Source organism: Pelmatolapia mariae, linkage group LG16_19, assembly GCF_036321145.2.
Source record: "Pelmatolapia mariae isolate MD_Pm_ZW linkage group LG16_19, Pm_UMD_F_2, whole genome shotgun sequence".
Lineage (NCBI taxonomy): Eukaryota > Metazoa > Chordata > Actinopteri > Cichliformes > Cichlidae > Pelmatolapia > Pelmatolapia mariae.
In genome coordinates, this window is record NC_086241.1 from 59930549 (window position 1) to 59942609 (window position 12061).

At 39.8% G+C, this 12061-nt stretch overlaps 1 protein-coding gene across 4 annotated transcripts in view; it reads left to right on the forward strand.

The window, feature by feature from the left end:
- Positions 1–11572, forward strand: part of trim9 (tripartite motif containing 9) — a 44328-nt gene extending 32756 nt beyond the window's left edge. Inside the window, exons 7-11 of one of the 4 annotated variants that reach the window (XM_063498408.1) lie at positions 1391–1529; positions 3926–3964; positions 4979–5282; positions 6307–6469; positions 7155–11572. In XM_063498408.1, coding sequence (XP_063354478.1) covers positions 1391–1529; positions 3926–3964; positions 4979–5282; positions 6307–6469; positions 7155–7232 — 723 coding nt within the window. In that variant the 3' untranslated portion in view covers positions 7233–11572. The remainder of the gene's footprint in view (positions 1–1390; positions 1530–3925; positions 3965–4978; positions 5283–6306; positions 6470–7154) is intronic. The other 3 variants (XM_063498410.1, XM_063498409.1, XM_063498411.1) reach the window with 3 other exon arrangements.
- The last annotated feature ends 489 nt before the right edge of the window (positions 11573–12061 follow it).

Sequence of the window (12061 nt, forward strand, 5' to 3'; positions counted from 1 at the left end):
TTTTGGATAACGAGATCAGACCCAAAAAATGTTTCTCACAGTTCTTTTTTTTCTGTTCTTGGCCCTGTATGATGTCAGTGGGAGCATGTTTCCTAATATGGCTATTCTGGGCACAACACTCTAGCTGTGAGCAGAGAAGCCCCACCCACTTTCAAACCCTCTGTTTCAGACAGAGGCTGATGCCCAGATATAACATTGATAATGACTTTTTAAACTGTGAATCATGCAGAGCTGGGACATATGGAGTCGGAAATGAGTGTAATAGGTCTCCTTTAATAAAAAGAACACAAGCCAATAAAAAGCAGCCTGCAAATCCCCGAAGGCCAACCACAGACACACACACATACATAAACATCTCATCTTCGATATTCTAGTCTGCACTTTCTGTCAGCATCCTCTCATTACTCCAAAAAAAGAAGCACTATGTCCATTATATTCATTATAGCAGCTGGTGCAGCATAATTAAAGTATTTCGCACACCCCCGGCAGCAGTAACTAGAGCTTTTAACTCAAAAAATATTGGACTTTTTCATCCCTGCCGTGCAGAGATCCCTTGCAGATTCTGACTGTGAAGCTGTTGCTTTGCTCAGTGGTTTGTAAGGAGACTGGAAATGGATAGCAGCTATTTGTTAACGTATCCGGTTTTGTTTTGTTTTTCAAACTTATGAAAAGCAGACACTTACATCCTAAATGCAGACTGTAAGCTAAAAGCAGCTGGTCGTAGTCGTTCACCCTTCGAGTTCTTTTCGTGTTCTGTAATTGTCTGTTTCTTAATTACAAGTGTGGAGTAACATGGTGAGCATTCGCATCCAATCTGCCAACTGATTCACAAACTGTATCTGCTAACTGCTAATTGGTAGAGAGCCATTGCCAAATTGTATTACAGCCTGGAGACTTTTTGTGTTAGCGTGTGATCGTCAACACAAACGCACCAAGACGAGAGTGGTGGCGAATGTTTTGCAGCGTCTGTGATGATTTGGTTTGGGGTTTGTGTGTGTGTGTGTGTGTTTTTAAATATTAATTTGCCATCTGGTCTGTGCGTCTCTATAATATAAACTAAAATCCTTGTATGCCGTACCTGCATCTGATGCAGCACTATGCCAAAAAATTCTGAGGGAAGTTTTCTCTTCCTCCTCTATTCTCTGATTCACTGAGTCACACCTACGCAGCTCCACGCTGAGCCTGGCGAGTTGTGTCCCCATGTCTATTTATACTCAAGTGTGGGCTGCCGTGCCCACGTTCAGTTGTACAAGCTCGCATCCTCTCTTATTACCCTCTCCACCAAATTCAAATGGGACACTCCTCCAGAAGAAATGGACTCTCTTTGGTGTCATAGTTACGCACTTGATGCATCTGCCAGCATAACAGGAAGCACTGTGTGTCTTTACAGGAAGTGTACGTGGGGACGGAGACCATCTGCACAGTGGACGGGCTCCACTTCAACAGCACGTACAAGTCCAGGGTGAAGGCCTTCAATGCCAGCGGAGTGGGCCAGTACAGCAAGACACTGATCATGCAGACCTCTGAGAGTACGTTGAGCCTCATCTCCTTCTTCCTCTTGTTTTCACTGTAAATCTAAATCACTGTGAATCTAGAAAGAGCAAAGACTCAAGTATGAATTGGTGTTTTGTTTTTTTTAAGAGTGCTACCTCACTGACAGTTTTGAGCAAAAAGGAATCAAAATTCAGCCATTGTTTATTTTATATTTGCTACTGAGCAAGCAAGCTTTCAGAACACTGTGCTTTTTACAATAGAGCTACATGTTGGGTTGCTCAGGCCAGCGCTGATATTAGTTAATTATCAGTGGCAGTGTATTGTATAGGTCAGACGATAAATAACGAGAAATTGCAACGTCTCCATTTAAACAGTTTGTCCACCAGAGAACATTGGCAATTAGGTTTTTATTATACACTATAAATAAAGATGGTCAAACCATCAGCACGTCCTTGCACAGTGGGACACTGAAGCGCTGCCATCTTTTATTGGTGATTTTAATTTCCAACCAGGTTGGGTGCACCACTGGTCGAGCAGCCTCTGGCTACAAATGCTCAGATACTCAGATACTTTTGCTTCACCTCCATGAAGATTTCGCCGTTTCCCCTTTATTTTAAGTCTGTCATTACCACGCTGTAAAATGTGCTGCTCAGTTTGTAGCTTGATCTTTAAAATAAACACCAAGATTGCTTGCTAGGCAAAATATCATTATCAAATCAATATCATAAATATCCATGTTGCAGGTAATGGGCTCATATGCTGCCAGCTCAAAACGAGCTATACCAGCAGGTGGCAAGAGCAAAGAAACAAAGCGAGGAAAGCAAATGGAGCTGGGCAGGCGTGCAAAGGTGTCTGTAAGGCAGTAACAGGCAGGAGCCAAAAGCCAGTCGGTATATCTACAAGGGGAGCTAATTAGGGGCATAATGAGCAGATGTGTGTTGGCAGTTAAAGAGGTGAGAAGCACGGCTGACAGAAAGAATACTGCTGATGTTCTTAATGATATAAGAACTGGTAGCTCCCATGACAAGTGGGGGAAATGAATGAGAGGAGGTTTATATTACAGCATAATAACATTTTTTTTAAAAGGCACACAGTTAGCTTTTTTATCCCAAGATGGAAAGCTGGAAATTATGATGCTCTACGGACCACCAAGATTCATTCTTAGAGGCGAATATTTTCAGCATTTTAACACCCACATGTTTGTCTTCATGTTTTTGTTCCTCAGGTGCAGCTGACATCTTCCCAAATATGCTGACACTTTTCTTGCATGATCTTATCCTGTTGGCTGTATTTCCATTGATATTATTATAAGCTGAAATGTTACAGTGAATTATGCATTATCATTATTATTATTATTATTATTATTATTATTTTCAAAGTGTTTTATATGAACATAAAAAAAGGGTAGCTACCACTGTGGTTGTAGTTAATGTAATGTTATGCAATGAAGAATATCTGTGTGCTGGCAAACAGCTGGCAGGTGTTTCTAACAACATTTGTAATATAATCTAATGGCTTACTTACTTTTTTTTTTTTACTGATTATCACAGTTCAGTTACATTTCTTTCTACATTTGGGAGTTTATACCAGAGAAATCTTGATTTAACTCCAGAGAATCTAAAGAAATCATAACTTGCTGCTTCTTGGCTAAACCCTTATATTTTGATTATTATGCTGTATTTATATTATATTACATATTAAGTCTGCAGTGAAAATCTGCTTTCTTTTGAGTTAGTTTCAAAGGGATTTGAAAGATCCCAAAACAGCCTCTGTCTGTTTTATATTTCATGCAGCACAATAAATGATCAGAGTAAAGGCTTCCAAAACCCAAGATTTTCATCCAGTGGGCAGCAGCAGGATGTGAATTCTGTTCGAGGGTGTGTTTTGCGCCTTTTAGCCCAGGGGCCTCGACGAGCAGCTGGATTGTGTATAATCCACCCATGTGCCGGCTTTCCCATTAGTTAAATGGTGATCTGCATAGACGGGGAAGCTTGTCATCCATCAGTGGACCTGAAAGGCCCAGACAGCCTCCCTACCTGACACAGAAAGCACTCAGCAGCTGTTGGAGGCGTACAAAGTGATCTAACCACTCAGACGTTTTCAGTGTTGTTGCACCCTTCTTCCAGATCAGATTGTCCTTTTCTTATTTTTCTTATTCAGAACAATTGCTTTGTTTTCATTGTTCCTTCGTTGTTCCTTCTAAGTCTGCAGTGGTTTGTTTCTAGGAGCTCTTTTGTTTTCATTTTGGGGATCTCCTCTGGTCTTATGTCCACTGAGCTGAACCAGGATCCCTGATCAAATCTGCTTTTTACCCTCTCCACCGCCCTTCCCACCCCTCTACACTGCTTCACTGCTTCGCTTTGCTCTCCTCCTCTTCCTCTTTTCTTTTCCCGCTTTTCTTCTTCACTCCCCCCACCATTTCACATTTTAGCTGGACTCCCTCCATGTGATATTCAGTCTATAGGCACAGGTATGGATGACTCTCCTTGCACACTGTTTCTGCTCTGATCCCCTTCAGGCCATTGCTTGTTTCATCAATGAGGTCTTCACACTCAACCCAGCAGGTGGGCAGTTTGCTCCTCTGTGGGCTGCACTTATTAAACGTGCAATACAAGCCTCTAATAAATGTCTTTGCTTTATTTCCTTCGGGAAATAAAGCAGTGTAATGGAACGTCACTGCACATGGTGACACCAGTAAAAGCAGGTCCACTGGAGCCCATAAAAACTGCAAAAGCCCGCCTGTTTACCTTCCTGTATAGAGATCTGTTACTGTGTCTTTCAGCAGTGAGTCAAGCAGTATTGCAAATTTATCATTAGCATGTGGTTTAAGAAGTTTAAAAACAATGTGTTGTAATAGAGAAAAGGAGCAGTTCACCTAAATACAATACAAATTTAACTTAAGTAGACCAACACGGCAGAGTCTGCTCTGATAGTGGAGGTTGTCAGATGGCTCAAGCAAGCTTGAGTTCAGAGTCTAAAAAAACCACACAGAGTCTTTTACCTTTCACGTTTCTTTTCTTGTTTGGGTGAACTGACCTCTTAGTATAATAACTATTAGAAGTTTCTAGTATGTATTTTAAAGTTAAGTTTTATTTTATTAACAATTTCCTTACCTATAATTATCAAACTAATCTGCTTTTCCGTGCAGGAACCGGTTAAGATTTGCAGAGTGTTTGACACAAGTTTGATTATCTAAAAGTGGTTAAGCTTATTAAGTTATAGATTAAGTTATGTAGCATAAGGATATAGTTTAGGTATTATTAATCGTGTTTGATTATAACAATGATAGTAAGTCTTCTTTTTGTCTTTCATATTATTACTGTTCCCTCCATTCAGATATTTTTACAGTGTAACTTCACCTCATCTAACCTTTACCTTCTGGTTTTATGTGGTGTTTGTAAAATCATGATCATTGCCTCTCATCTTGCAGTCGGTGATATTATTAACACTAAAAAGCTAATGGTACGCATTTCCCTTTGTACAGTTGCTTGGTTCACCTTTGACCCGGCGTCCGCTCACCCTGACATCATCTTCTCCAACGACAACCTGACGGTGTCGTGCAACAGCTATGATGACCGAGTGGTCTTGGGGAACACTGCTTTCTCTCGAGGTGTTCATTACTGGGAAATGACCGTTGACCGCTATGACAACCACCCTGACCCAGCCTTCGGCATCGCTCGGAGTGACGTCCTGAAGGATGTGATGCTAGGGAAGGATGACAAAGCCTGGGCCATGTATGTGGACAATAACCGCTCCTGGTTCATGCACAACAACTCTCACACCAATAGGTAATAAAGAAAGTGACAAGTGATTGTCCATGTACTAATGCAGATATCATTTCTTCGATCACAAATGGAAGTCTTCTGCTTTTAGATGTACAGTATAGTAGTGTTTAGAAAAGGGACACCAGTTTTACTTATTAAGCTTGTTGCAGAGGCCTGGGTTTAAATCTGCCCCACGCTTCCCTGTCAGTAACACAGGATAAAAGGCCACTAAGTGAAATCTTACTTGGGTAAAAGCAAAGTTTACTTCTAGCATAAGATTACTGTAGGTGCAAGAAAATGCTTCACTTAAAAAACAATTCCTTGTTGCAAGATGCTGGAAACATTGTCCAGAGATTCTGGACAATATTGGCATGATAGCGTCATACTGTGTCTGCAGATTTGTCTTAAAGATGATCTATTGGATTGAGATCTGGTGACTCTGAAGACTGTTTAAGTATGGTGAAATCTTTGCCGTGTTCAGATTGAGATGATTTGACGTTCTATGTTAACTTGCCAGAAGCAGCCATCATTAGATGGGTATACTTTGGCCATAAAAGGATGAACATGGGCTCTAACGATACTTGCGTAGGCTGTGCCATTTAATTGATGCTCAGTTTGTACTTTGGGGCCTAAAGTGTGCCAACTAAACATACCAAACACTAACATAATACAACCAGACTGACCAAACCACGATTTCATGTTGTTTAAGCCAAATTCTGATCCTAGCAACCCAAATGTCTGTCTGTCATCTGTAAATGAATGTTTAAATAGCTTTTAAATGTGGTCAATGTGATCATGGTGTAGTTACTTTTATTATTAGTAGTAGTAGTAGTAATGTTAAAGGCTACATGATAAATATGAGGACTGATAATATGATTAACAGGGTGGAAAGAATCCAGACTCTAAAGTGACAAAGACTTAAAACAAGTCACTGCTAGATTTTTTTTTTTTACCATGTTTTGATGGAAAATCTAAGCTCAGAACTGGAGGGTTACCACAGTAAATTAATAATACGGTTATTCTTTGTTTTTTTCCTGTGCCCACACAGAACAGACGGTGGCATCACTAAAGGAGCTACAATAGGAGTGCTGCTGGACTTTACACGTGGGATTCTCATCTTCCTCGTGAACGATGAGCAGCAGGGCCCAGTGGCATTCGAAGGCTTGGAGGGCGCTTACTACCCCGCTATCAGCCTCAACCGAAACGTCCAGGTAGAAAATTTCAGTCCATGCATGCACCAAAGTAACTGCAATCATTTCAACTGTTTCCAACTGAATTTACTCCCTAACCTTAAACTTCAGTTCATACCGAGGCATAAAGGCGAAAAATAAAGTAAAAATTGATATATTTTTTATATCCAAATACTGCAGAGACTAAATAATGAACTGACTCTGCACGGTATTGCAGAAAACAAGTTTATATTTTTCCTTTCGATTTTAATTTTCTTCTTTCAGTCTTAAATTTGTTCTCATGCTGGGGAAGTGCTGAGCCACTCTGGGGGATGGTGTTTAATTTGCTAATTCTGTCTTTTGCCGGAGCGCCGCAACAAACAGAAAGTGAGGATTCTGCTTGTGAATTAATAAAGCATCACATGAGTTCAGTTATTATTCATTACAACTATCTAACTTTTACAAATATGTCCTCGGGAGATTAAATCTTAACAGAGAAAAAGCTTCAAAGAGTCAACATCAGTGAGAAGCTTTGAATTTCTTTTTTGCTCCCAGTCAGTTTTCTCATTTGTAGTGCTGTATCCAGGAAGCAAAATGCCTCCCAAAGGGAAAAAAATAGTTTTCAGGCTTTGAGGGAATAGTTCCACAGCTCCCCCTGGAGGAGGAAAAATATATTGAATAGATTTAGTTTAGTAACCCATTTGTGTGTAAATGTGTTTTTCTTTAGGTCACACTGCACACTGGTCTACCCATCCCTGACTTCTACACTCCTGGGGAGGCTGATCCAACTGGCTCAGTGTGCTGAAAACTCAACACCATCCGATTTAAGGAAACCTCCCCAGCTTTCCCGAGGTTCCTCCTGCCAGTCAGAAACTCTTTAAAACCCTCGCCAACTCCCTCTTCCCTTCTCCTTCTCTTTTGTTCCTGACCAACTGACCCCAAGCAATCTGGAAGAGGTCCCATCCAGCGCTGAGCCATGCCTTTATCATGCATAAACCCCGGACTCGTGGTCCATCCTTAGGACACTGTCAGTATGGAGGGTGCTTTGCTGTCTGTACCCTGTATTTTGATATTATGATGCGTTCCAGTTGGTTGAAGAAGAAAATTTCCCAGCTGATGGACTTGGAATGTTTTTAGAAAAGTGTTTATAATGTGGGCTTCAATTAATAGTTTGACATTTTGGGGAAATACACTCATTTGTTTTGCTTTTGTTTTTCCAAGACTTAGATTTGGATTATGGAGCCCATCTTAGCATAGCTTATCATAAAGACTGAAAACAATGGGGAGGAAGCTAGCGTGGGCGCCAACTTTCAACCTTTTTTTTAAATATTTTGATTTAAATATACATATTTAAATAGAGTGTGGCTGCCCATTTCCCCTTTGCCCTGTCTTTATGCAAAGCTAAACTAAGGGACATCTGGCTGTAGCTTCATATTTAGTGGATAGCCAAGAAAGTGGTGTTGTTTTGTAAATGAGTTTATAAGAAAAAAAGAGCCCCCATCATACCATCCACATACAGTTCAATATATCCTATTTTTCATGCTCATCCCTCTCTTTTCTTTTTCAAAAACACATCTTTTCCTCCTCATGAACACACTTACAGGGAGGGAGAATGAGAGGTCATGTGTATGAAAGCGTGTGAGGATTGGTTGAGATGGGTCAGCAGCCGTAACGATCCAAGGACGAGAGCAATAGCCTGACTCTCAGCCGTGTCACTGTCATATCCTCGTTCGTATAAATGAAACGCTTTTCTTAGTGGCTTAGCTTGTGTGAACCTTCTGTATCGTTTGTATAAAGAAAAAGGAAAAATTACAGTATCAGCCTGAAATACTCCTGGAAGCGAGGCCTTCATGCACCCTTTCTCCACAGTGCAGCTCTCAAAACAGGAAAGAGGGGGTTTTGGATTAATATATCATATAGAAGTGAGTTTGAATAAGGTGCTACAGCAGCTCGCTTAGTTCTGGCTTTTTTAAATGTAGGTGATTGAGTACTGGTAGTTTTTTATTATTGTTATTCAAATGATCTATTACAAAGAGGTGTATAGCTAAATAAGTTATTGATGTTCAGAGTTTTTCAACGAAAGTTCTTCATGTTTCCTTCAGTTGATACATAGCTGTTACAGAAAGAAATGAAACATTTTGTCGCCTTGAAAATGTACTTCAGAGTTTGTTTTTTTCGTGCTGAGGAAGCTTCTCAGTTGAATTTCATTAGAGAGCAACAGGAGAGGAAAGCGACGCTGGGCTGTTTTTGTGGCATCACATCTGGCTTCCTCAGTGGGCCACAATGTCAGACCAGCAGTTTGATTTATTTAAGATTAAGCCATGCTAAGTGCTAATGTTACCATGACATTATGACAAAGAAAATGCCAACATGCTGTGTTTAGCAGGGATAATGTTTACTTTGTTTAGCTCAAAAGTGTGAACACTTGCTAACAAGCTCTAAAAAGCACACAAGGTTGAGGTGAGTGACATTAGTTTGCATTTGTTTAGTCAAAAAGTTATATTAGCACCAAATTGTATTAGAAGCTAGCTACAATTACTAATACATTAAATCATGGTTCGTTTCAACTGGTTTAGGGCCCCTGGGGAAAAAACAGCTGTGCATCCTCATTGATTCCCTCAAAATATGAACCCTGCTGCCTCCAAGTTCTCTTAAATCATGGTTAAATTAAATATTAGTTTGTTTTGGAAAATGCATACCATGACTCAGATGTACAGTTCTATGCAAAACTCTTGAGCCACCCCTGTATTTCTTTACATTTTCCTTCCAATGAACCAGATGTTTAAAGCAATAGTTCTCCAGACTTTCTCAAGGCTTTGGTGCTTTTTCACTCATTTTCAGTTGAGCCCTTGTACTTGACCATTTTGAGAAAAATGTTTTTGTTTGTTAAGCTTCTCAACACTGACCTATCACTAAAACATTTAAAAGACATCTAACTTAAGTGATGAAACAATGCTGTGTCTACACAAAGAACCACTTTTAGGCAATTTGTTACTAGCTGCCTGTCACAAAGCGCATCATTTGTTCCAATTTTTTTAGTTAAATCTATGAAATATCTTAAACATAACACAGTTTGGCAGATGAAAAATAGTATTTTTGCACCAGGTTGTTTTCCAAAGAGCTATTAGCTGAAAATGTGACATATCTTGGTATGGTGTGCAGTGTGTCCTTAAAACATTTAAGGAAACTGGAAAAAGGGAGATCAAAAGACGAAATGGGAGGCCTAAAAAACTCTCTACAGCAGATACCAACAGATTTTGATCCAACATGCAATACCATCTGGAAAGCATCTGACTGGCAACAGATCAGTCGCACATCATCAGGAAAATAATCGGTCATGGACTGACCTCCCCAGAGTCCAAACCAAGCAAGATATAAAGAAAAGAGAGGTAGCTCAAGACTTTTGCACAACTTAAATGATCCTAAAACCACTGAGCCCCTCAACAACATAGGACTGGATTGATGGCAGACAATCCACCTTAGTCGGTACTGTATTTCTAACGATGAGGGTCAAGACACTTGAAAGTTCAAACAGTTCAGTAACACTACAAATTCTTTCTTCCACAAACTTCATTGGACACCATAACCTTCAGGATGATGAGATTCTGTTCAGAGCTCCTATGTTAGTCTGATTTAATTTTCGGTCAGTGTGCCTGATAACTCACACCAGAAGGTAAATCAACCTGAGAGGAACATGAATGTATCTGAGCTACAGAATTCAACCAACTGCAAGACGCTGCCAGTCAATGCTCAAGTCAAAATGTAGAATGATCCATTTGAGGGAACTGCTGCCCCTTCAGGTTGCTTGTAAAGTTTCCTGGAGCATCGTAGCCCTGAGACATACATCATACACAGAAGGTGCTATCCTGTGTTTGAGCTTCATGGGTGTGCCTTTTCCCCCTCTTCAGTACCCAAAAGATTTATGAAACTTTGCTACGAACTAGATTCGTTGCTTCAGCAGAGTCATCTGTAACATCCGCGATGCCTGAGTTCACCTGCTGCTACATATTTTTATATTGTGAAAGGGCAAAATGAAACAATGGTTATGTTTGCTCCTGATACAACCACAGCATTGGGGAGAAAAATCACAGTCAGGTTTGATTTTTTTGCTCTTTTCCTGTCCCGTGTAATTACAGTGATTGTAATTCATGTGGCACTGCTAAAATGGCTGCACAAAGAAAATATAACTTACAGTATGACAGAGTACGTGCATGTATACTGACTGCAGCATTCAGCAAGCTGCACAGCCTTCGCTCCAAGGCTGAATTCAAGCTTTGATTTATGCAACATTTAACTGGCTGCTTTTCAAGGTAAGCCCTTTGTTCAGCCATAATTATGATAGCGGAAAATAACGCATTCAGCAGTGGGTCACTCAGCGACGAGAGCTTCTTTTCAATCATAGGCAGACAAGTGCAGCCATTATCAAAGCATTGCACAACCTCAGAATCCAGGACACGTGAACAATGTGGCTTTAACTCAGCAAAATAGTTCATTGGAGACATTTTCCATATGTCTAATGTAAGATTGCGCACACTTGTGTAATATTCTGTGAGAATATTTAAACTTCTTTGATTTAAAAAGATGACCTGAATCTGTGTTTCTGAACTGAACACTTGGGGTGCTGACATTCAAAAGTGTGTGATTGTAACATTTATTGTTTCTAAACCAGCCATATATACTTATACAACATTAAATAGATTAACCCGGGGATGATTTAAGTCTACTGTAAAGCCTCGCCAAATATGGAAACTATTTCTTAAAAGGACTGCACTCAGTCGCTGGGCGACACTGGGTGTTATATCTCCAAATGTACATACATACAGTCTATGTGTGTATGTGTGTGTGCGTGTGCACCTGTGAATGTGTGTGTGTATTACCTTCATTATGACCTCATTTCACCTCCAAAGTGATTCCTTTTTTTGCCCCATTTGATCCGAAGTGGAATGTCATCGCTTATTATTATTTCCAGTGAACCTGAAATATCTCTGTGGAGAATTTTATCAATGTATTACTATGATTTTATCAAAGTATAATTACTATGATTGTTCCAGTGTCTATCATTACCATATTACTGCTATTATTCTGATGATTTGAAGTATAATATGAGCCTCTGTGTTTTCTGTATGTGTGAATATTCAATAAATAGGTGTGAACAATGTGTTATTGTTATATGTAGTCGATATGAGAACCTAAATGAAGGATTCGGGAGGCATGCAAGACAGATTCAGTGCAGGCTGAAAAGGCTGGATAGAAGATGTGCACATCAGGAAAGCAAAAAGACAACAAAAGGAACAGCAGCGAGTGGATTAAGATATGTTGGGTAAATGGGTAGTTAAAGAGGCTGAGATGTGGAGTTGCAGAGAAATGAGTAACAGGTGGAGCCAATAAGGATGGGGCAGACAATTACAGATGAGAGGGAAAAAGACAAAGACAGGAAGTAAAATCAACCAAGAGATGAGTCTACCCAAATAAAATTACTAACCTTGTCAGTTAATCAGACATAAGTTTTTAATTTGAAGAATCATTTTTATGGATAATTTTTAGGCACTTGCACTTTACACAAGTGTCCCATTTTATTCTACTTTATATATCTTTATTTTATTTACTTTATTTTTAATTTAAACACCATAATAC